The 24,910-nt window shown below is 54.4% G+C and overlaps 1 protein-coding gene across 4 annotated transcripts in view; it reads left to right on the plus strand.

The window, feature by feature from the left end:
- Positions 1 to 318: 318 nt before the first annotated feature.
- Positions 319 to 24,910, plus strand: part of RPS6KA1 (ribosomal protein S6 kinase A1) — a 66,346-nt gene continuing 41,754 nt past the window's right edge. For 3 of the 4 annotated variants that reach the window (XM_075908912.1, XM_075908913.1, XM_075908916.1), the window contains exons 1-2: positions 319 to 476; positions 14,257 to 14,301. In XM_075908912.1, the coding sequence (XP_075765027.1) occupies positions 414 to 476; positions 14,257 to 14,301 (108 nt within the window). In that variant the 5' untranslated portion in view covers positions 319 to 413. Of the gene's footprint in view, positions 477 to 6,906; positions 7,157 to 14,256; positions 14,302 to 24,910 lie in introns of those variants that run through there. The other variant, XM_075908914.1, reaches the window with a different exon arrangement.

Genomic DNA, 24,910 nt, shown 5'->3' on the forward strand with positions numbered 1-24,910 from the left:
TCCTGGCGCTGCAGCATGGGCCCTGGTGCCTGATTCTTCATCCCCCCGTGCCGAGGCCTGACAGCCCCCTGGGGCGCTGGGGTGGGGGCAGGTCTCTCTGGGCCGGGCAGCCCCTGGGAAGGAGCCTTTGGGGGCCCCCGGAGCAGGGGGCAGAGGTGGGGTGCGGGGGGGCAGCCGGGAAGGGCGGGGGGAGTTTGTGGCCCCTGCGGCGGAGGCTGCGGGGCGCCCCCGGGGGCGGGCGGCGAGCCCAGGCTCGGCCCGGGCGGGGCCCCGCAGCCAATGGGGCGGCGGGGGCGGCGCCGGGGGCGCGGCCAAGGAGGGCGGCGAGCGGCGCGGCGAGTGCCGGGGCTCGGAGCTGGCCCCCCAGCCCGTCTCGCCAGCCCGCCCCGCTCCCGGGGCCGCCCGCCGCCGCGATGCCGCTCGCCCAGCTGGCGGACCCATGGCCCAACATGGAGCTGGTGCATCTGGACCCGGAGGTGCGGGGGGGTCCGGCTCGCTGCGGGGGGGATCTGGGCGCGGGGGGGCAGCCCCCCGGTGCCCCTTGCACGGCGGGGTGGAGGCCACTGGAGCCCCTGCCCGCCCCCCTGCCGAGCTGGGGCTGAGCTAGAGACGCGGCTGGGCGAGACCCCAGGAGGTGGGGGGCGGGCGGGATCTTTACCCCTCCTCTGGAAAGCCCGGTGGGGGGGGGGGTCAGCGCTTAGCAGAAAGTGCCGGAGTGTGTGTGAGTCTGTGCATATGGGATGTGGGGGGGGGTCTGAGTGTGTGTGTCTGTGGGTGGGGGGGTCTGAGTGTGTGTGTCTGTGGGTGGGGGGGTCTGTGTGTGTATCTGTATGGGATGTGGGGGGGTCTGTGTGTGTATCTGTGTATGGGATGTGGGGGGGGTCTGAGTGTGTGTCTGTGTATGGGATATGGGGGGGTCTGTGTGTGTATCTGTGGGTGGGGGGGGTCTGAGTGTGTATCTGTGGGTGGGGGGGTCTGTGAGTGTGTCTGTGTATGGGATGTGGGGGGGTCTGTGTGTATCTGTGTATCGGTGTGTGCGCGCGTGGGGTGTGTGTGTGTCGGGGGTGTGTATCTGTGGGGGAGGGGTGTTGTGTCTACACACACATCCAAAGTTTCCCGTCGAACAGAGGAAGTGCCCCGTCTCCTTTTCCACCCACCTCTTCACCTCACCCCGCGGAGGTGTCTGGCAGCTGAGCCCTGCCCCAGGCTCGCCTGCTAATTAAAGCCACCACGGCCGCGTACTTGATCAGATGAATGCAATTGGGGATTCCGCACCTCCCCTCTCTGCTCCCACCCTGCCCCGCAGGCGCGGAGACGGTTCATTTTGGGGAAGGGGGGGGCAGCCACTTCTCACCTGATTCAATCAACATGTCTGCAAGCAGGTTCCAGGTCTTCTCACTGGAGCGATTGATTGGAGCAAAGAGGCAGGTTCCCGGTAATCCTGTGGGTTTTGCCTGCTGCCCTGGGCTGCCAGCTGTAATCCCCTGCCTTGATTTGGCCTCTCTCACTGCGGGATTTAGCCTGCTGTGCCCCTCTGGGGGTGACCCCTTGTGGGTTTACAGCTGGCTGTGCAGCCCAGTCCTGGGTTAGCGTCAGTCCTGGAGCAATCTTTGTGCTACCAAACCCCTGGGGGAGGTTCTTCAAGTTCTACATAAAAACAACAAACCACAGATATTAGGATTGTCTTGCCTGTACTTCCTCAGCCTTAGAGCGGAACTAACTTCCCCCAAAAGTGTCTTTTGTCTGCAGCTCTCTCTTAAGTGTGTCAGACTCTTGCCACACACGCACTGCTAATCCGACTTCCTGAGGGGCTGTTGGAAAACCATCCAGCAGCTAGACTGCATGCGTTGTACTGATCTGTCAGATCAGCGTGTTGCTCACTCCTTATGCTATATATGACCCTAGGTTATCTTTTTTTAGGGATGGGGGAGTATCTAGTTTGCAGGCTTGGCAACCTTTAGGAGCCTAACTAAACCCAGCAAATGCTCTGAAGTGCAGAATGAAATGGGGGAACTCTCCCCTTCTCTCTGAATCTCCCACTGTTTAGATCTAGGGTCTTTCCAAACGTGGATGAAAATGCAGTCACCGCTCCAAAGTCCCACATCAGAACCTCCACATTAGTTCTGCGCGGCTTCCCCTCCCCATTGGCACGTCTCGAACCCATTGCTCGGAGGGGCACGTGTCTAAAATTCCCAGGTGTTCTGTTGCGCATAGGCACTCCTCCCTCGCACGCGCGCCTTCCCTTCCTGCTTACATTGCCACCCCGAGTCACCCTGTCCTTGTGTTTCTCTGGACAGGCTAGTGCATGGGCCACCACCGAGCACTGGTGCAGGCTTCTGCTGTGGAAATTGAAAATAAAGTGTTTGGTATTCAGCGTAAATGCTCCTCAGTCCCCTGCGGCTGAGCTCCTAGTAATGGGAGCTAGACCCAGCTGCTTTACTCCTCGGCTGCTTTTTCTCAGGCCCTGATGCTCCCCTTTTATGCTGAGATGTGAGCTGAGAATCGGCCACCCCACTCTCTCGCCTCAGGCAGCTGCACAAGTCAAGGTTCCGCTCAAACAGGCCAGCCCCAAACACTTAACGTAGCCGCTGGCGAGGTCTTTCCTGATGGTCCCACTTCTCAGTCCTTGGCCCCGGGTTGGCGCCACCGAGCAATGACAGTGACAAAACATGTTTTGTCAAGAACATGCCAGGGTTCCAGCTGGCCCGTCTTTGCCAGCCAAGCCCACCGGGCTGGTTAGTAGCAGCGCGTGGGTCTCTAGGGTGCATGTGTGTACAGGAGTGGGAGAGGGAGGAGTTCCTTGTTCCACACTGATTTGACCCTGATGCCTGGCAGTGTGCGGTGCTTTCTGGGCTGACTTTTGTGACGAGTTGGAAGATGGCGGTGCCACAGTGCTTACGTTCGCATTTTTCTCCCCTTTCAAATCAGACAACCTCATAGTGCCAGATTACTTCCTACAAACGCTCGCAGGAGTTCAAATCAAATACCAGTGTCCATGACATGCCCTACTGCTGGCAGGGTTGGGATTTACTGCCTAACCCTCTGGCCAGACAACACTGTTGTGTGGAGCTTGCCTGTCTGCTGAATGAGTCAACCTTGCTGGAGCTGTGCATTTGGCCTGAAACTGGCGTCTGGGTTGGGTTTTTTGTTTGTGGTGGGGTGGGGTGGGGTGGAGTCCTGTGTCCAGGCTGTTTGGATACCAGTCTCCTAAGTGAAGTTTGTTTCTTATGATGGAAGAATGAGAAAACGAATGAACTACAAACTGAACCTCTCTAGTCCAGCACGCTCGGGCCCTGACCAGGGCTGAACCAAGGGGCGCTGGATATTGTCTAGCAGCATGACCAACACCGCCCCTGCTCCCTGGGCTCTTACAAGACATTTCGGGGTACATTAGAACTAGAGAGCGGCACAGAACTCTGAGAGCCAGGACTAGGGGCTGTAAACAAACTTTATGGGACTGTGGGAAACTTGGCCGCACCCATGATAAATGGACATCCGGCTCACTAAAATCACGCGGGACCACGGAAGTTGCCGGACCAGACTGTGCCGGACTAGAGAGGTTCAACCTATATTTTCATCTATTGTCTCGTTAGTAGCCTAAATGAAGCATCAAGGCTGTGGCTCTTTTCCTGCCTCCTTCCCCTCACTTTCCCGGGGTGCTGAGCATGTTCAACTCCAAATAAAAGCAGTGGGACCAGCAGGTGCATAGCACCTTTGAAAATTCATCTTGTACATAGACCCCAAATCCCCAGTCTGATATCCCAAACTAACTGGGGAGCTGTGTGCATGGGCAGTGGCTAGGGTTGATGGATTTTTGTTTCATCTTCAAGTCTGGGCCAGGGGCCGGTGTATTGGCTCTATCCTAGTGGAGTCTCTATAGAGCTGCATAATGTACAGCCGGGATGGCAGGCTGAACGTCAATCACAGCTTGAAAGGGCTGCGGTTATTAAAGGGTGCTGAGGGTCGTAGCTAGGAAGGGAGACGTCTCTGAAACATCAGGTAAGTAAATTGCTCTGGGCTCCTTGCCACAACCGGCTTCCGCAAACCTTTGCTTTCTGAGTCATGGAGCAGAGGTGGTGTCAGGAATCAAATCCCCTCCCTTGCCTCTCCCCTCCCCCCTCCGCTCCAGCAGCATTAGTAATCTCTGTTCTTGTGACTGGCCATGGTTTGTCACAGCAAGCTCAGGTGCTCAAACAAGGAGCTTGGAGCTGCTTTCTGGGGTATGCATGGGCGTGTGTGTGAGACCAACACGCTGCAGGTGGCTCACAGGGAGGCAGCCTAGTCCCAGGGCCTGACTTCAGCTCCACAAATATTTAAGTCCCTCTTCTGCTTTCTGCATGGATCAGAGTGTTGCTCCCATAGGTAGGACAAGTGGCTGACCTAGCATGCCAGCAGTAGAAAATGAATCCGAGTGACTTAATTGTCAGAGGAATGACAAGCTACTTCTAGGCAATGCTTTTCTCACGAAGCTCTTGTTGCATTAGGCAAACATGCAGCAGCAGCCGAACTGAGAGTCACTTCAGATTGGAATTATTTTGCCCATTATAGATGTTGTCTCTACGGAACAAAAGTCATGGCTGACTTGTCTCCTGTGAACATCTTAGCTGAATGCTACATGCAGCAGCGATTAGAAGATAAAGCAGGAAGGTATTGCGATATCAATCTCTATTAATACGTTCCTCCAGCCTCGCATGGGCAGTTTATCAGCCTGTTATCTGGGCTATGCAGTATTGTGTGGGGGTATCTTTATTTTGTGGCATTTTCGTTTCTCAAACCACACTCAACCGTCTCTCAGTTCCATTTAATTAGCAACAAACCAGTTTGCATGTGTGAGGACCAAAGACTTTTGAACTAAGGGTTTGATTCTCATTAGAGGGAGAAGCGGCGAGGAGTCCTGTGGCACCTTATAGACTAACTGAAGTGTTGGAGCATAAGCTTTCGTGGGCAAAGACCCACTTCGTCAGATGCATGTCATTAGAGGGAGAGTGCGTTACATACAAAACCCTAAGTACTTAATGAAGTGAGTGGAGAAGGGTTTTTTTTTTATATGCTATACTCTAGTTATATTTAGATATGGAAGGATTCGATTTTTATAGGTAAGTGTCGGCAAACATTATTTTCACTATAAAAATATAAATGGATGGAAGTGTTTCCATCAGTAGTAATCTATATTTACAGCTAGGTGTGGTGAGATATCAACAGATGCTTGGCTGCATGTGTATATTTCTTCTGTGTGCAACTCCAGTCCTGTGCAGACAGCTGGCACAGCAGACCTCGAGTACACTGTCCAATGACCACAAGATTCGTTAAGGGACGAAGGCATCAGGCCAGGTTTATTGTCAGCAAAGCACAGTTAATAGCACCTGGCAAACTCTACAAAAATACTACAAGAGACATATGCCTGTGACAATGTACACAGCTCAGTAAATGGAGGGGAGGAACTTTCCATCTTCCCCCCACCCCTCTCTCCCAGCTGAACCAAAATACTCCCTCTGAAATGCATCTTCATACCCCGATACAAACAAGTTAATACTGACCCTCCAACATGTTGGTTCAATGATAGCATCTTTATTGCGTATTGTTATCCTGAGCGTCTCTTCTGTTGTCCTTGGGAAATGTTTTTGTACCATCCTTAATACCAGAATGTTCTGGTACCACTTAATATTGGGACGTGTTTGCGTAAGTGTTCTGTGTCGATCACTTCTTAGAAATGTGTATTTCTGAAATGTCATCCCTGCTCTTGCAAAATTCTGTGAGCTGGACCTGCCTCCTACCAGGTCTCTCATACAAAGGCTTATGTCTCAGGTTCTTTCCCTACTACATTAGGCAAAGTAGTAAATTCTTGAGCTCTTACTTTGATTTGAGGATATTTACTTGGTAGCTTTTGGAGGTGTGATCTTGACAATTTGTGTTTCAGTGGTTATAAAGCTTCAGCTTTTTGAATCTCAACAACCACTGTCGTCAAATTGTCTCAGCCCGCCCCCCTAATTTTATGCAACTGTAAAAATTTAAATCAATAACTGAAAAATGCTTTAAAAGAATCAATATTTTCCATTGGAATGACTTAAAAAATGCAGTTCTGCCTAGTCTAGTTCTATTTTATAGCCATCTGATGAGTGACCAGCTGAGATGTAATGCTTCAGAGAGAGAGCTGCTATTTAGACGCCCTGGCAATATTGGTAGTGCAAAGCTCCACTTTTGCTGAATCCTCTCATTTGAAAATAAACGCCTTGGCTGCCTGAATGGCAGTAAGGCAACAAGCGCCGTGTCTCCCCTGATCGCAAGGAGGGGGGGAGTTCTTCCTGCTTCTCTGATTCCGAGCAGCCATGGCTACCGTGTCCAGTTCTGACAACTGCTTTCTGGCTGCGCGAAGGATTATGTGGAATTAAAGGGATTTAAAAAGCAAGATGTCCTGAGATAAGCATCGCCGAGTGCAGCCTTGGCGGAGGGTTATGTAACGATGTGCCCTTGTTTCCGTAAGAGACGATTGTCTTGCACAGACAGACCTGTGGTGTTCGTCTGTGTACGAAAGGGGCCACGCTTGGTTCTGGGCGTGATGTGCTAGGGTATTTCTGAGTTAGTGGCGGCTGATCCCAGTGCTCCCGGGGGCGCGTCGGATTAACCTGCCCTTTCCTCGGACGGGTTTAGCCATGCTGGCTGGAGGAGCTGGGTGGGCAGGCTGCTGAGATGCCTCGTGAGAGTGGCTCTTCCGGTCCAGTCAGTGTCGGCCCCTTGTTAATGCCCAGTACTCGGGAGTTCAAGATCAGCGCCTCAGAGAGTGGCGCTCTTGCCACAGGCATTGCCTACCCCGTACCTGGATTGGGATGCTGTCTCCAGCATTGCTCTCGGCTGAGTCACGCTGTGGGTGGGGCGCTTTTGGGAAGCGAGAGAACAGTTTGCTGCCTGAGATTGTCGGTGCTGGTGCCACTTCTGGCCAGTTAGCCGCGAAGGTACGAGGGACGCAGGAGGAACCCTTGAGACCGAGTCTTACGAGGCAAAGTGATGAAGCTGAAAACCCCTGAACTGTGCGCCGGTGTATGTAAAAAGCCATAAACTGCAGCCTGTTGCGGGGGGAGGTGACGCCTCCGTACGTGTCAGGACAGCACTCTGATCATCGCTCCAGATGGGTCACCGAGATCTCAATGGGAACCAGCAGGTGAGGAGGTAAAAGGGTTTTTTCCTCTTGGGTGGGGGAGGGAAGCGTTTTGGCTCAAGGCGCGCAGGCTTCTCCCAGCGAAGCTCAGTTGTACGGAGGCTTGAAAAGTGACTTCTTGTTGGATGGGTTCAGTTCCCGGCGAAAGCACGTGTGTGCGTGTGAAGCACCCCGGACTACGTGCTTCATTTGCATTTCTCCTGGCATTCCTCCCGCTCCCCGGCCAGGTACCGGCCGTCACAAATCGTTTTCTGCAAACGTGCTCCGTGGTGGGAGGAAATCTGTGAACCGTGGCACCTCGGGGTACGTGCTTAGGAAGAGGCAAGAGGGTGAAAGGAGGAGACCCGACTGGGCTAGAACTGTTAACTCAAAGGGAGTATTGTCTGTCGGTTACAGCTCACTGGGGCTTTGAAATCTTGGGCTTCGATAGTCCCTCCCTTCCAGCCAAAGATCTCTGCTCTCAAGGATCTTGAGCCAAGGGTGAAAACCAGGAGTTGTGTGCGTTTTCCACAGCCTCTTGCTTTCCTCCTGCTAGACTGCAGAGAAAAAGATGCTTTTCTCTGCGTGGGGGTGGGGTTTGTGTTCCGTGGAGGTGCGTGCACTTGTGGAGGACTTTGTGGTTCTCCACCTTTCCAGATGACTGTTCTCCTTTCAGGAGTCTGGTCTCGGGTACCCCAAGATTCCCCTCTTGTAAAAATGACTCACGTACAAAACCAGCCATAAAACCACCAATGGGCCCCAGCGCCCTGTGACGGAATTGTTTAGGTCCTCGTTTTTACCATCTGACCGTCAATTGGAATGTGACTATTGTACTTACGTTTCAGCGTATAATACCCAGAGCAGTAGACACAAGTCGTTTGTCTGGATGAAATTTTAGTTTGTACTAATTTCACTAGTGCCTTTTAGGAAGTCTGTGGTAGTAAAACCAGGCAAATATCTAGATGAGTTGATGAACCCAGGGGATACACATGCCCTGGTAGAGGACCTCTGGCCTTTGCCTCCACATGGCTCCTCCCGAGGCTATTTAGGGGCATCTGAGTTAGGATTGCAAACTTTATAATCGCACGCATCCCAGCCCCGCCCCTTCTCTGAGGCCCCGCCCCCTGCATGCTCCTTCCCTCCCTCCTTCCATCCTTTGCTCTCCTCTCCCCTCCCTCCCTCCTTCACTCTGACCAGGCTGGAGCAGGAGCCTGGGGGTCCAGAAGGGAGGCTCAGGGCTGAGGGAACAGAGTCCTAGTGGGGCTCACTACGGCTCTCAGGAAGCGGCCGCCAGGTTGCGGTGATCCTGAGGCGCTGGGCAGCCAGAGAGGCTCGGTCCGGTGCCACCCTCACACCCACAGGAGCCACCTCTTCAGCCCCCATTGGTCACGGTTCCTTCCAATCAGAGCTGCGGAGCCGGCATTGGCCAGGAGACTGAGTGGAGCCTCCCTCTGCCTAGGGCCTGCAGGGACCTGACATCCGCTTCCAGGAGCCAGGGCAGGTGGGGAGCGTGCCAGAGCCCAGGACCCTGCTGTCTGCCGCTGGACTCTTACTGGCCTGGTTGTCAGCACCCACCAGAGCCGCCAGGGTCTCTTTTCAGCCAGGCCTTGCGGTCGGACCCCAGAGGCTTGGCAGCCCTAGTCAGGGTGCCCCACAATCTGTTGGCAGTTGCCGTGGGTCGCCTGGGTGCAAGTGAAAGCAGAGTTAGGCCCACACGAAGCTTGGTTCCCTCTCCTGGCATCTGCCTCGCGTTGCCTCTGAGCGGCTGCTGATTGTGTCCGCTGGGGCGTTCCACCGCTTCTCTCGCTCAGCTCTTAAGAGTGAGTTTGTCTGTTCGTGAGACCCTCTGGGAGAATGTTTGGTCAAACCCTCCTCCTAAACGGGAAGAGCCAGGACCACCATGCTTGACAGGCAGCTTCCTCTTTTCCTAACTTAAAGCAAAGTCAGGGAGCGGTTGGGCCAGGGAAACAGGAAGTGCCTGGAATTCGATTGTTTCCCAAAAGGAGGGGGCTGAGAGCAGGGACAGTTGTGCTCTGCAGTGACCACTGGGGGGCAGCGGCGCAGGAACAGTTCTACTGCAGAGTGCTCACAGGCCACACCAGGAAAAGAAGGGCCAGAGCGCTCCATATTGCCCGCCGTGGGTACAGGCCCCCTTCCCCCCATCTCTCGCACCACCCCCAGCCTTAGCCCTGGATGCCTCCCCTCCCCCAGAAGCCCTGCTGGGGCTGACCAACATAGCCCAGCCCCCTTCCCAAGGAGCTACTGGGGCCAGCCTGCGCAGCCCCCTCCCCCCCGCTCTTCCCTCCAGGAGCTGCCCCGTTTCCCAAGGGCCTGCTGGGGCCAGGCTTGGCCACTCAGCCCCGGCCCCACCCAGAAGTCTGCAACCAGGATCACAGAGTCCCCTTCCCTCCTCCCGAAGGAGCCGCGGGAGGGGGCCGGCAGCTGCAGTGCTGTCCTCACCACTGCGGGCAGCTCTGCTGAGGCTCCTCAGACCCAGCTCCCCTGCCCCGAGCATCCCACCCCCTGCTCTGAATCCTGCAACCCCCAAACCTCCCAGCCCTCTGACTCCTGCACCCACCCCTGCCCGCCCTGAAGGCCCCGGGCAATGCCGGGTAAGTCTGCTAGTGTGTTAAACACACAAACAACCCTTGCAACGCCGCACTTTGGAAAGAGCAGTGACCTATGAACTGTCTCGCTAACAGCAGAGCCGATAGACACCACCACTTCTGCGCTGGTGGGGGCCGGAGGCACCATTCTCTGTGCAGGGGAAAGCTCTTCCCTCCGTTCTTGCATGTTCCTGTGTAGGCTAAAGCCTCCGACAGCTTCTCCTAAACAACGGGCTGCGATTTCTTGCCAGCGCTTCGCTGTTTCCGTTGGCGTTTGGGTCCGTGGTGGCCCCGTTGGTTTTCTTCTGGCCACTTATGGTTGGAAATGTTTCTGAATCTTTAACCTGCACGAGAGGGCACAAAACGTGGCGTCCTTCCTGAGTGGCTGAGGTGGGACGAGCAGCCCTGATACCTTTGGGAATGTGGCCTGAGGCCTTACAAACCCTTTCTCCCATGTACGCGACCAAGCGATGGATGTGGCTGATGAGGATCTGTCTGCCTTGGCTGGAAACGGCCCCAGGCCTTCTGTTGTATTTTACCTCCATCTAGAACTGGGATTCCAGGGGGTGCCAAGAGCAATCCTCGTGCCTAGAAACCAGTCGGGAGTCATTAATCTGGATCGTTTTCTGTTCAAAAGGAAGCCCAGGGGAGCCTGTTTCACCAGCCCGGACTGTCTGGCCCACATTGAGATGCAATACAAAATTTTTTTCATGCAATACAAAAACGAGGAGTCACCTGACGAAATTAATAAGCAGCAGGTTTAATATGCACGACCAATACTTTCCCACACAATGCACCCGTGACCTGTGGGACTCCTCGCCGACAGGTCTTCTGATAGCCAAACGTATTATTGGGTTCAAAAAGGAATTGGATACGTTCATGGAGGATAGATCCATCCTGGCTATCAGGGTGGATTGATTTAAATCAAGTTACCAACAAAGCTGACTGTGCTTAGAATGCTCTGAATTTTGGAGAAAGTCCCATTGAACTCACTGGCACTTCTGGTTTTTTGAGAAAACAAGTGGAGACGGGGCTCCCTTGGAAAAGCGGAGTGATGCTGAACTAAATAGGGAACAGACTTATGGCATCACCGTTCTGCCTGGGGCCGGTGCTGTTCCAAAATAAGGGGCAAGTCTTACGTCCTAGAAAATAACAAAATGAACCTCAGTGTCATTGGACAACTCTAGATTTCTCTTACGGCAGCTCTCTGTATTGTGTACTCGAGTGATGGATTCTGAACCTAGTTAACTAATTAAACAAGGCCTAAGGGTTAGCTAAGCTAAGTTGTTTTTTTTTTCTACTCCCCCCCCCCCCCCCCCCCCTAGCAACATGCAACAAAACAAACAGCTTGGGAATTTACTTGTCGAATCCCACTTACACTCAGACAGAGCCTTGAAGAATGCTGCATTGGGCTTTTACCCATGGAAACTGAGGCCCAAATACATGTATTAGTGGTTAAGGTGATGCAGGACTCCTTATCGTTTTGTGAATCGAGTTACACTGACCAGTTGATCCACTCAGCCACATCCCCCTCTGCAGCCACATCATTTCCTCCCAATAATCAGTTTCCCTTGCAGTGAGGCCCTGCCTTGTCTTCTTGCCCTGCCTACACTTGACATGTTTTCCTTTTCCACCCAGGAACAAAAGAATTCCAGAAGCCGTGAGAGTTTTTCTGTGGGGGAACTATAGGAAGCCGTGTGTGCGATGATTAATATTTTCCCCTTCTCTTTCCTGTCCGCTCCACGGTTCCTTTCTGTGTTGCCTCCGTTCTTCCCTGCCTGTTGTGTCTCTGTCTACTGTGCCATGCGTGGCCCAGCTCCACTACCACACAAGCACAGAGCACATACCATGCGGTCCAGCCCCTGTCCTCCTTTGCACGTGTCACTTCTTAGTCTGCGGAGAGAGAGAAGTGGAAAGCCTGGAACTTTCAAGCAGCAAGAGTTGGTAGTTCAGCTGGACAGGCTAGAGCAGGGCTACTCAACATGTGGCCCGCGGCCCGTGTGCTGTGGTCCGTGGGGCGGTTTGGGTTTACGTGGGGTTCAACATGCGGCCTGCAGGTGGGAGCCAAAACAAAGTAGCAGCCAATAGAATGGTCTTCTGTTGCGATGCGTTTTAGTAGTTAAATTCCTGGACTGTCATTGCTCATTAAGTGCTGTCATATGGGTAGAAATCGGGTCAATATTGCATTTTATTAATATCAACAGAACTGACTTAAATGGGGTCTGTGTGCTGTAGAGTCTTGCCTTAATCTTTGTATTCATGCCCGTCAGTGTGAAAGAAGCTATTTGCATGTAGATTTGCATATAGATTTGCATGTATATGCAACCACACTTAAGTTGCGGCCCTTGGCATGTGCTGAGAGTATCATTGTGGCCTCCGGCGCTTCCAAAGTCGAGTAGCCATTCATCCGTTTGGCTGCACGTGTGGGGGTGATGAGATTTAACTGTGACTTGGTTTTGAATGAGAAATGTAGGATTGATTTTAAAAAGGTGTGTGTGTGTGTGTGTGTGTGTGTGTGTGTGTGTGTGTGTGTGTGTGTTTAATTTTAAGCATCTTTGATTTTTATCCATCCCCCTGGACACTGGCCGTGATGGCCAGGAGCTTGCTTGGGGCAACTCGATAAGCCTCCGACTACCAGGAGTGGCAGGTGGATGGATCACGCCATCCTTACGCTTTTCTAGACACTCCCTGAAGTTCTGGTACAGGCCAGTGTCCCAGGCAGGACACTGCTCTGACCCAACATGGCGTCTCCTTCCTTGCTCACCTGCGCTGTGCACGCCATGCAACGCAGTAAGCACGCCAAGGCGATTTCCACATGCCCCAGTTTGTCCTCCCTATTCCGGGCAGCTCTTGGCTGCATGCTTGGTTTTTCCCTGTTGAAGTGAATAGCTTTAAGCATGTGCTTAAACCCCCGCTGTAGAAAAGCAGCGGGTTACACTGCCGGCTGATCTCTGGCTCAGGAACACTGGGAGCAGCTGGTGCTGCACTGGGGTGAACTCACAATTGGGCCCGTTAGGTGTAACTGGTGCAGGGCTAACGTCAGTCCATGGGCAGGAGTGCGCTCTCTTCTGTAACTGATGTGGTGAGTGGCTGTAGCTCTACAGTCATGGATGCAGTGTGTTGCTCGGGGCGTGGCCCTCCGGGAGAGGGGGGATCACCTGCCCCTTAGAGGCTACCAGCTGGTTGCCATTGTGATGAGCTGAGACATCCAGCTCCTCCCCTGTGCTGAAAACTCTTTATCATGAGTTGGCCACCAGCTGGTATGCATGGAGTTCAAAAATATACGTGTGTGTGTGTGTGTGTGTGTGTGTGTGCGCGCACTCACTTCATGACAAATGTGGAAACTGGTAAGAGATGGTGGAAATCGAATCCCTGAAGTGTCACAGGGAGACTTTGTTAGTGTCGGACTCCAAAAGCTGCCCACGAATGCAAGTTTTCCCTGCCTTGTTTTAAAATCCACAAATCCAAGAGGGGCAACACACCATTTGTTGTTGGACGTTGTGCGCGCGCACCCCAACAAAAGTTGATTTAAGCCCCTCCAACTCCAATGCTTCAAACTCCGACATTAGAGCACCAAGCGCATGAGGGGAGCTTAATTTCACTGCCTTTTGGGGCTCTAGTCGCGATCCAAAGACCGTAAATAGAGACGAGGCAGCTGGATTTCTACAATTCTTTCGCTTTTATGAACCTTAGCTTAGGAGACATGGATAAAATGGCTTTCCAGGGTTAGGATTTTTAGGGGGTGTTCTTGCCACTCTGCTGAATGTCAGACATCCATGTCTAAGTAAACATCTCCCACCTGTTTTCGCCCCCATGTTGGCTTGGTCCTACAGGGCTGGCGTCCTGCTGAATTTGACCCCACTTTCGCTCCCAGGGCAGTTTGGGTGCTTTGTTGTTATGGGAGTAAGTCCCCGATCGTGACTTCACTGCAGGTCCCAGCACTAGATGTTTGGCTGGCAAGGCAGCGTTTCTTGCAGCCTCAAGCCCGGCGCTGGGGCATACGTCCCTGGGGCAGTGTCAGCAGTGACGTCAAGGAAGTCAAGCATGAGCCCATCTTAAAATGGGTGTCCACATAAAACTGTAACTTCCGTCTGGGATACAACTTTGCACTGACTGAAACGCCCACCTCCGTCTCCGCGAGCGGCTTTTCCTGCTACTAGCTGGGCCTAAAAAAGCTGACTCGGCTTGGCCTCTCCTTTAACCTGTGCCCACCCCAGTCAGCGTGCACGGAGCCAGCGTGCACACTTGGCTGAGTCCCAGATTGGTGCTGTTTACACCAGTCTCTCTTCTGGTGGGTGGAAACGTCAGGTTGGTTGGCTCTCTTCTTTACCAGCTTGCCGCATCTCTCTGATGTGTAAGTGACATAACTGTGCTGTAGCTTCTAAATCCGGCCCACCCGAATTCATCCTTCCCTAAGTGCCCAAGTCACGTCCGGTCAACTTGGACGCCCCTTTCCAAAATGGCATTTTCCTGATGCCTGGCTTTTGCTAACAGTGGATTCTCCGTTGCCTTTTGCAGAACGGGCAGGCTGCACCAGAAGACGGGGGGAGACCGCCATCAAAGGTAAGAAACCAAAGGTGGCATCTCTAAGGCTTGAGAACGTTGCACTGCCTTTCCTCAGCGCCAGCAGAGTAACCCTTCGCTTTGTGGGCTGCCAGGAGGTGGTGGTTTGAAATCAGCTGCTCTGTGCCTAACTGGAGGAGGGGGGTAGATGGGAGGCAGGAGGCAGGGAACGGGGTGAGTGCCTGCATCGGGCCCCTGCCTTGCTGTCTCTTTGTGCCCTAGACTCGTGTGGAAAATGTTACCAAACTAGCACCCGAGTCCTTTTCGGTCGCTCTCCTCTCAAGGGAGCTGTGTGCTGAGGCTGGGGCTCAGTGGACAGAGCAGAGGGCTAGCAGTCAGGGGCTCTGATATGGACTTGCCTTGTGACCTTCCGCAGATCTTTCTGCCTCCATTTCCCCATCTCTGGGAAGGTTAATCGGAATCCCCAGCGTATTGAGTCTCGGTTGTCGATTCACCTCTCCTGGGTTCTCCAACGAAAGAATCCCAGAGCTGGAAGAGACCTCAGGAGGTTACCTAGTCCCACCCCCGCGCCCCCCCCACCCCGACTCAATCATCCCAACCAGGGCTTTGTCAAGCCGGGACTTAACACCTCTAGGGCTGGTGGTTCCCGGAGCTGCAGGTGCAAAGTCTTTCCCCTCCATGGAATCGTTAGGTATATGGCCCCGTTACTGCAGTACCTGGGTGCCTCACAGTCGTTAATTTCTGTCTCTGCAACACACTAGGCATTTCTCCATCCCTTTTCATGCCCCTGCGCAGGCGGGTGCTGTTGTCCCCATTGTGAGAACGGAGGCACAGAGAGGCAGGGATTTGCCCACAGGAACTCAGCCTTGTTTCTCTCCCTGCTGCACAAGCCTTGGTGCTGAGGAGTGGCCGTCTCCCTGGGTCCCAGAAGGCCTGAGCCCTTCAGCCTGGGGAGACGAGTGTTCAAAATGGCGCTTTCCAGCGTGCTGATGCTCTGGCTGTGGAGAGAGGTGTTGTGTGTGCGCCAGGCCTGTCCGATTGTCCATCAGCCATCAGTCGTCGGATGGGTGTCCCAGAGGCATGTTCAGTCAGACGCCACATTTTAGCCTGCAGCTCAGGGATTCTTTTTCTTCCTTTTTCGATGGCCCTGTGGGTTTTATTTTATTTTTTTTCTTTTTCTCTGTTCCAGTAAATCAGTTTCCTCCTTTCTTAGGCTTTGTCTGCAGCACAGAGGTTTTAGTGACACGGCGGCGTCACGACTAGGGATGCGAAAGTGTAACTGTGCGCACAGTTCATCGATGAGCCTGGGTTCACCAGCTCGTCAGTTAACTGTCCTGGTTACACGCAGGCTCCTGGTACGTGTGGGGAACTGGCTTAACAGCCGACTGCTCCCCCCACTCGGGTAACCACTGACATTTTCAGCAGTTACTCAGTTACTTAAACGCATTGTAACATCCCTGGTCACTACAGCCATGTCGATAAAAGTCAAGCAGTGGAGCTGCTGTTTGTCAGCTCTTTTATGGAAAAAATGCTTCCTCCCCCGACGAGCGCCATTCGTGCTGTCAACAGAAGGGCGCCGGCAACGCGCTGTTCGTGCTGGCACTTGTTGCGGCAAACTGTCCGTCTTTCAGGGGTTTGGTGTGTTTTTGTTAACACCGCTGAACGACAATGAAATAGAAAAGTGCGGCCCACAGCCACTTACCAAATTCTTGGGGGGCTCGTCCTGTGAACATTGCTGCCCACCCCTGCTCTACAACTGCCTTCTAAGGGGGAGAGGTTTAATGACTGAGGCTAAGAGCTGGTGGGTTACGTTTTCCAAGTGGGCAACTGAGGCAGAGAAAAGCTAAGTGTCATGCCCAAGGGCCCACAGCAAGCTGGTGGCAGTTGGGTGGGGCGCACGGGAGTGCTGAAGGCTCATGCCTTGTGCTGGTCACTGGGTGACTCTGTGCCTTGGTGAATTTGGCATGGCCTCCGTGTCAGTCATGCTGAGAAGCTACTACACCTTGCCGACAAACCCTTCCCATCCCAATCCAGGCCTTGAGTAGGTTACTTTGTGACATGGTTGGTTGGGCTAGTAACCCCCTGTTTATCTTCTACAAGCGTGAGAACCTCAGAAGCCCAAGCAAAGGAAGTCCCTACTTACACCCCTTTCCTGTGAAACCACACGGCTAACGTTGAAATACCCTGTGACCAGCTCCTGCGATTCAGGCAGCACGCTGGGCCGGCCTGTCTGCAGGGAAATCTCCTTGCGTCGTGTTTTCAGGCTACTGAACCTGTTCGCATGGGTTCTGATTGGCAGCACCTTTCCAGTCAGTACGAAAAACTCTTTTGCCTCTGTTGCGTGCCAGTCTGATCAGCTGCGGCTGTATTAGCACAGTTGAAAGACTTATTCGCAACCCTCTTACCTCCGCGGCTGCGGCTGTGCCAGACGCCTTCCCATGGCACATCCGTACCAGGGCACCTGTACCGCTACGGCATCGCTGTTTGCTGACAGGCAGGAGATCTCACATTGACAGTGGGTCTGTCAGCGGGACAGCGGCTTCCTCCCCCCACCCAGCACTGGGGCTTCTGTCACTGTCCCTCTGTATTGCTCCGGTTGCGTTTTTCCATGTGTTATACTGGCCAAAGTGCTAGTGTAGACGTGGCCTAATTCTGCGTCTCCCCTAATACCCTTGGGGATCTCAGCGGATAACGAGGGTTGTTCAGCCCCCTCCTCTCCGTCCCCACATGCTGTATGTAGCCAGCAGTAGTCGCATTCCTCCCGCTCCCGTGACGGACTGCTTCGGGCGTGACAGGCGGCACGTGCTACCTCTCAGCTGTCGGACAGGAAACTCGGTACAAGCTGCTGGACGAGGCGCAGAGTCAGAGCTCCTGGGCTCTGTTCCCAGCCCCGCTGCTGACTTGCAGTGTGGTTTGGGGCAAGTCGCTGCAACTTAGTTCCTCCTCTGTAAAATGGCCACATTTCCTGTGGTCCTTGTCTGAAAGCATCCAGCTAAGAGCTGCTGTTACAGACGCTGGCCTTACTGGGGATGGTGTAGGACAAGGGTGGGGAACTTAAGGCCCAGGGGCCGGATGTAGCCTCCAGCTTGCCTGGATCCGGTCCCTAAGGCTCCGTCCCAGCATTGGGGAGCCAGCCTCCCCTCCCCCGCTGTTCCCGCACTGGGTGGAGCACACAACATGTACTGGCCTGGGCCCCGCTCGGCTCTGGCGTGCGAGGGAATGTGGGGAGTGTCCCTCCTCAGTCGGGAGCCGCAGCAGCGAGGGACTCGTTTGCTTCTCTCTTGTGTGCGGCCCCGATCCAAAAGAGTTTCCCCCTCCCCCCGGGGTAGGACTGTGACGTAGTGGGGGTACCTGGCTGGTTTCTATGCTGCTGGCTCTGGGGTAACCCCCACTGGCTGCCGTGGGTACCACGACCCAGCAAAACAGGATGAGTCACTATGCAAACGAGTATGGCCAGCCACCCCCCATGGAGAGGAACAAAGGAAGGTGGAATGCTGCCCTGGCTGGGGGGCAGGGCTGGAAGAGGGTGAGTTGGTTGGTGTCTGGGAGCATGGAGGAGACAGCCTAGGGAGAGGAGCTGGAGTTTAGGGGCCCAGTCTCCCCGCAACTCAAGGGGGCCTGAGGCATCCTAGCCCAGCTCTGTGACCAGATTACATCTGTGCTGTGCTGTATCCTGGAGAGGCAATAAACTTCCTCTATTCCACTGGCTGGTGCGGTCTGTTTGTGCCATTTCGGGGTGCAGGAGACGGGGGACCCCCAATGCGCCGTCACAAGGACAATGGGAAAGATATTGGCCAGCGTTATGGGCCCGGTCTCAGCGCGCTCGGGTGAGTCAGTCTCTCTGTGGAGTGAATAACAGTCGGAGCGGAACTCCCGCCTTGGACTCCGTGATGAGCCATCTTCCGACTCTTCCCGCGTTCTGGAAGGTGGGACTGCTCAAGTCCGTGCAAGCCTCGTTCCTCCCGTCTCTCTGAGCAGCTTGGCAGCGCCGGCCATTCCTCGGGCGGGGGGAGCGGAGTCTGGCAAAGCTTCGGAGCGGCTTTGCCTCCAGTCGGATTCTAAGCTGACTCTGCAGGAGAAGGGAAAAAATCCAAAGTAATCGCCCAGCCTTTCGGATCCCCCTGTGAGGAACCCACCGGCTGAAGACGACAAACCTTCTTCAGTAGAAATGAGTGGGAACCCAAAGCAGAGTCACGCTTACCTGAGTGCTATAGGCGTGCCCAGGAAGAAGCTTGCAGTCTCATTGTTGGACAACGTTATTTCAGCTCCAGAAGATGGATCCAACCCTGACCGAAGGAGGCTTTAGAAAAGGAAATGATAGAATCATGGAACACTAGGACTGGAAGGGCCCTCGGGAGGTGATCAAGTCCAGTCCCCGGCCCTCACGGCAGGACCAAGCACCATCTAGATCATCCCTGACAGGTGTGTGTTCAACCTGCTCTTAAATATCTCTGGAGATGGTTATTCCACAACCCCCCTAGGCAACTTATTCCAGTGTTTCACCACCCTGACAGGTAGGAAGTTTTTCCTAATGTCCAGCCTAAACCTCCCTGGCTGCAACTTAAGCCCATTGCTTCTTGTCCTGTCCTCAGAGGCCAAGAAGAACTATTTTTCTCCCTCCTCCTTGTAACACCCTTTTAGATACTTGAAAACCGCTCTCATGTCCCCTCTTAGTCTTCTCCTTTCCAAACTAAACAAGCCCAATTCTTTCAGTCTCCCCTACTAGCTCATGTTCTCTAGACCTTTAATCATTCTTGCTGCTCTTCTCTGGACCTTCTACAATTTTTCCACATCTTTCTTGAAATGTGGTGCCCAGAACTGGACACAATACTCCAGTTAAGGCCTAACCAGTGCAGAGCAGAGCGGAAGAATGACTTTGTGTGTTTTGCTCACAACGCTCCTGTTAATGCAGCACAGAATCATGTTTGCTGTTTGCTCTTTTTGCAACAGCTTCTCACTGTTGACTCATATTTAGCTTGTGTTCCACTATGATCCCCAGATCCCTTTCTGCAGGACTCCTTCCTAGACAGTCACTTCCCATTCTGTGTGTGTGAAACTGAACGTACCTTCCTAAGTGGAGTACTTTGCATTTGTCCTTATTAAACTTCATCCTATTAACATCAGACCAGTTCTCTAGTTTGTCCAGATCATTTTGAATTATGACTGTATCCTCTAAAGCACTTGCAACCCCTCCCAGCTTGGTGTCATCTGCAAACTTAGTAAATGTCCTCTCTCTGCCAATATCTAAATCATCGATGAAGATTTTTGAATAGAACTGCTTCCAAAACAGACCCCTGTGGGCACCGCATTGGGGACCACTGTTGTAAGGTCTCCTGGTTAAGCCAAATGATGTGGGTAAAAGCATAAACTGTTGGTGTGGCTGTTCCAAAGCCTCAGTGCATTTGTCATCAACCGTTAGGATGGACGTAGGAGATGCTGCCCATGCAGAGGGGCGTGTTCTAACTTCTCTGGGACACCTGCGGATTGCAGAATGTAGGAGCCTTTTTCTTGTTCTGTATCCGTGGCGTATGGAGCAGTCAGTAACGCCTCTGCATCCCCTTTGCCCCCACTCAGCCTTTTGGCATTTATTTCAGAGCCCTTTGAGAGTCCACCGTGTTTCCTTCATCTTCATTTCCTTCAACACAGCGTGGGCCGACGGAGACTGGAGTGAGTCTTTGTGCTCCAGTCCCTAAGCTTCAAGAATTCCTTGAGCACAGTGTCCGTTGATCTCCACGTGCCTTGTTGCTCTGTGCGTGGGCCAACACATCTCCAGTTCCTTCTTGCCACTGCACGGTCGGAGAGGGAGTCTTGGGTGTCCCGGTCTCCTTGGGACACGTCTTACAGGAGCGACACTGCAGCTAGTTGGTTTTTGTAGCACTGTGAAGCTTAGGGAGCTTTTATTAGCCCGCCTGGGGAGTTTCCCCCCAGGGACGTCTGGAGTGATGTCTTCGGTCCAAAAAGTGCTTCCTGCCCTCCCTCCTTTTCCGTGACAGGATGACTATCCACTCTGCACCTACTGCCTGGGGGAGGCTCCCACTTCTGCCAAGGGCAGCATCTGCTGCTCTTCCCCCACCTCACCACCAGAACTCATCAGGGTTGGGAAGTGAGATTCAGAAAACACATCCCGGAGAAGGCCAGGAAGCCCCCTTTGGATCCGGACCAGAAAACACCCTTCCCCGGTACCTCAGCCTTGATGAGCACGAATCTGGGAGTAGAGGCTAAGTCTGCTAACCCTGAAGAGAAGGCTGCACAGGAGAGTAAGGGGCCCTCTGACCAATATAAAGACAAGTCAGCTGTGGCTGTAGCTGTCCAGTTCTCAGTGATGTCTTCCCTTGCTGGAGAATGCCGGTATGGCACCTCTTTGCTCCAGGTGAACAGAAAGCATCCTCGGTACTGCTCCGGGGCAACCCTGGGCAGAAACTCCTGGCAACAGGCTCTCCTGCTGCCATGGAAGGGTTGCCTGGGGCATGCTTTGCCTCCAGTCCCTTCATTCCACAGGATTTAGGGAAGATACGTGGGGGCAAAGCTTCAGGTATCCTCACTGAGCCCACGCGCCAGAGACTGTTCCAGGCCACAGATCAGTTGGCGCTCTCAACGTGACCACCCACGAACATCCCGATTATATTGGACCACCTTACGCGATGCGGGGACAAAGTCACGCAACCCAGTCTGGGGCCCCTGCCCCTCAGATGGGCATTGGAGACACAATGTTCATGTTCTGAGAGGGCGCCGTCCATCCTTAACCAAAGGAGAAGAGATTGTAGGAGACGCGTCTTTCTGCTTGCGCTCATCAACGGACACTCGTCTTCAAACGTCCCTGGAATCCTTGTATCTACTTTAGAGTAAGTCTTTGTGTCTTGCGTTCAGGTCTTTGTGGGTAGGTTTAGCAGCAATCGGCTCTTTCCATCCTCCACCAGCTCGCCATACGGTCTTCACACATTCTGTCACAGCTAGATTTCTTGAAGGGGATTCTCAGATCCTTCCCACCGAGCACCGACATTCACACGTCAATGGGACCTCAATTATTTTTCCTGCAGTCGCCCACTAAAACTCCTTTTTTGAGGTACTGGCCACACAGGCTGATGTTCTTTCTGATAGCTCCTTTGGCTAGAAAACAAAATCATGCCCAAAGTAGTTTGATTTTCAAACAAGTCCTCTAGAGATTTGACTAGTTTTACAACAGGCGCCACTATCAACACTTCCTGGAGTCCAAAGGAGACGGTCAGCAATTTGTCCGTCATTGTGCGCTGTGACGTAAGCGAATCGCGTTGAAGGGAGGTGAAACTTGAGGGCGTGCAAGACCAATCAAATTCCAGAGTTGTCTGCGAAGGTTGAGAGCCCCTGGACTAGCCTGGCAGCATCTGCATCAGCCTCGTGGGTCACAAACCCTGTTCAGCTCTCGGCTAAATTCACGCCTTTCACATCGAAAGAGCAAAGAAATGAGCCTTCCAGCCAGGCTGCTGATTTCAATATGATTTGAATTCAACAGGAAAAATGGCTCTTTCTGGATACCTGAAACCCCTGATTAACAAGCTCAGCTGGAGGGCAGGTTGCGCCCCTAAAGCACAATGCCTGGCTCTTAACGACAATGCCCAATTAGTGAAATCCCGGCCCTGTGCACAGCGTTGGCTTACGCTGCAGAAGCTGTGCTCATTCTTCCTCTGTGACGGGAAAATGAATCCCCCGCTGCCGGGGTTACCGCGGGGCCGGGGATCAGCCGACCCTGTGCTCCTAATGAAAGCGGAGTGGGAAGCGAAGGAGTAAACGCCGCTTGCAGCCCTCGCTCGACGCCGCAAGAGACCTTTGAAATCTCCTGGGGCCCTGCCCACGCGCTACGGAGGCCTGTGTGTCGATGTCACGCCTGGTTCCTCGTTTGGGCCCAGTCTGGTTCCCAGGAGGCTGGAGCGGGAGGGGCGGAAGAAGTGAACCCGGCACAGAGAGGCAGCCTTGTCGGAGTCTAAAGCAGAGCTCTCCGGCTGGATTCCCATCTCTTTGCTCCTGTAACACCCAGCCCCGGGAGAGGACAGTTTTGGATGCGCATGGGGAATCCATCTGCTTACGAGGCTGTAATCCCAGTGAGCCTCGTCGTGCCCTCCGCCTCTGCGTTCCCAATTCTCCTCTAGCGACCGCACCCCCGCCTCTGTTTCTCCTGATCCCACTCAGCCCTTCTAAGCGACCTGCACCCCCCTGCCGCTCTGGGCTCTGCGGCACGTCTCTGGCTCCCCCCAGGCTGGGGAGGGGCACTGAGCAGGAGGCCCCATTGTGGTGCCCCAGAGGAGGCGTTTTCGCGGGACACGTCCCCACTTACAGGACGATCACGTGGCACCGCGTCCTGGGGAAGCAGCCCCTCTGGTGACCGCCAACGCAGCCGGCAGCTTTAGACTCGTGTCAGCCTTGGTCTGCGGCTCCTTGGAATGAGACTGGCGGAGAGTCGCGACCCTTTTCCTCCTGTCTATGTGGGGAGGCTGGGCTTAATTCCTGCTGTCTGGACCGTCTGGGCGAGCCTCCGGAGGGTGGGGTATGCTCCAGTCCAGCCTGTGGGGACCAGGAATGCAGGAAGGTTGATGGCCCCATTACCATAGTACCGGGTTTGCCGAATGGCAGAATGGAGCGTGGGCTCCGTATCCAGCGTATTGGCGTTTATCCCAAATAAAGATGCATTGGAACTGGGGAAAAGGTTCAGAAAAGGGCAACAGAAATGATTGTGGGGTTTGGAGCGGCTGCCATCTGAGGAAAGATTAAAAAGGCTGAGACTTTTCAGCTTAGGAAAGAGCCAAGTAAGAAGGGATATGACAGAGGTCTATAAAATCATAGCTGGTGTGGAGGGAGTACATAAAGAAAAATAATGTATTTGTTCCCGTAACACACAAACGAAGGGGGGGGAGGGGTCACCAAATGAAATAAATAGGCCACATGCTTAAAACAAACAGAAGAAAGTATTCATACAACGCTCCGTCAACCTGTGGAACTCCTTGCCAGAGGATGTTATGAAAGCCAGGACTTTAACAGGGTTCAAGAAAGTTAGCTAAATTCAGAGAGGGCAGGACTATCTGGCTATTGGCAGGGCTGGTGTCCCTATCCTCTGGGTGACAGGGGTGGGATCACTAGGTGATTCCCTGTTCTGTTCCCTCCCTCTGGGGCATCTGGCCTTGGCAAGGACGCTGGGCGCGATGGGCCTTGGGCTGGCCCCGTCTGGCCGCTCTCATGAGTTTCCAAGAGACAGCGAGTGCAGGGAGAGGGGGAGGCTGCTCTGGCAGATTTGCCAGGCTCAGTGGAGCAGAAAGAGACGAGGGATTAGACCCAGAGATGCCCAGGGCCCGTGGCCCCTCCCTGCCCTCACTCACGTCTGTAGCACAAGAGGCCTCCCTGACGTGAGTGGGGCCGCAGCGGGAAATCGCCGTGAGTTCAGTAAACGAGGGCCCGTGGCAGGGGCTCCTGGCTCCTCCCCTTGGCCGTGGGGCAGGGCCCTCAGGTTGCCGTGGCTGGCGAGGTTTCTGATTGTCTCTGAGCGGGGTTCCAGGGGCTCTTCCTGCGGAGGCCGTTCGGTGGCTGCGAGGGCCCCGTCTGAGCTCCCCAGTGTCTGGCGGAGGGTGTCTCCTGAGCTGTGCCCGCCAGTGCCCCAAAGAGACGCTGGCCGCGCGCTGTGCGTGATCTCCCTGGGGCCCAGCTGCCGGGCGCCGCGAGGGCGGCTTTGCCCCCGGCAGGCAGCTCTCCAGGGACCAGCCTGGTGCTCTGCGAGGCCAACCACAAGGGAGTTCCACTTGTGGCCTCTGCTCACGGCTGGGGGAGCTGCCAAGGGACCTGCACCCCAGGCTCAGGCCGTGTCTCAGCTCCGTCAGTGCCGCCTGTCCCGTGTCGCTGGCGGCCTGTCTCTGGAGATGGGGGGGCCTCTCCCAGGGCTGTGCTGGAATGTCAAATAGGGGTTGCAGCGCCAGTTGGACCTCCCTGGTCCGGCACCCTCGGGACCTGACTGGTCCCGGATGAGGGTTTTTGTCAGACCAGGGGAGGCCCAGTAAAATCCTTCATCCAAACCCCCCACCCCCGGCTGCTGTCCCTCCCCCACCAGGCTTCTCAGCTCCCAAGCAGCCGGGCTTCCCCTCCCCCTCCCCCTCCCTGCATCATGCCGGGACTCTCCGATCCCAGAACGCCCATGGACCACCGATGTCGCTGGCCCCGAGAGGCCCGGTTTATAGAGGTGCAGCCTGGAATTGTACCAGGCCAGTGTCCTTCGAAAGGCAGATGCGGGGCGTAAAGACAATGCCTGGCTCTAGTCGGCAGAGCGAGGGGCCAGCTGCCTCCTCCGCGCTGCGTCTCCTCCGCGAGTCTGACAGCGCCGGCAGACAGAGGTGTGGCCCGTACCCCTGACACTGAGGGGCCTGTTGTGTCTACGCTAGTGATGCCCAGGCGACGAGAGGGCTTTTCAGAATAAATCCAAAGGGTCCCCCCGTCCCATACCAAAGGCCCCAGCAGTGTTCTTCAGGAATTGCAGCTGATCGGGGGCCCGAGGGCCAGGCTGCTGGCGAGAGGGGTGCACGCAAGTGACCTTTGGCAGGCCCCTGCAGCGGCTGGGTGTCCCCTCTCCTGGGGCAGAGACTGGCAGCCCCCTCCACCTGGAAATCTGCCTCCCCCTCTCCCTGGTTGGGGCTCG

The sequence above is a fragment of the Pelodiscus sinensis genome, chromosome 25 (assembly GCF_049634645.1).
Source record: "Pelodiscus sinensis isolate JC-2024 chromosome 25, ASM4963464v1, whole genome shotgun sequence".
Lineage (NCBI taxonomy): Eukaryota > Metazoa > Chordata > Testudines > Trionychidae > Pelodiscus > Pelodiscus sinensis.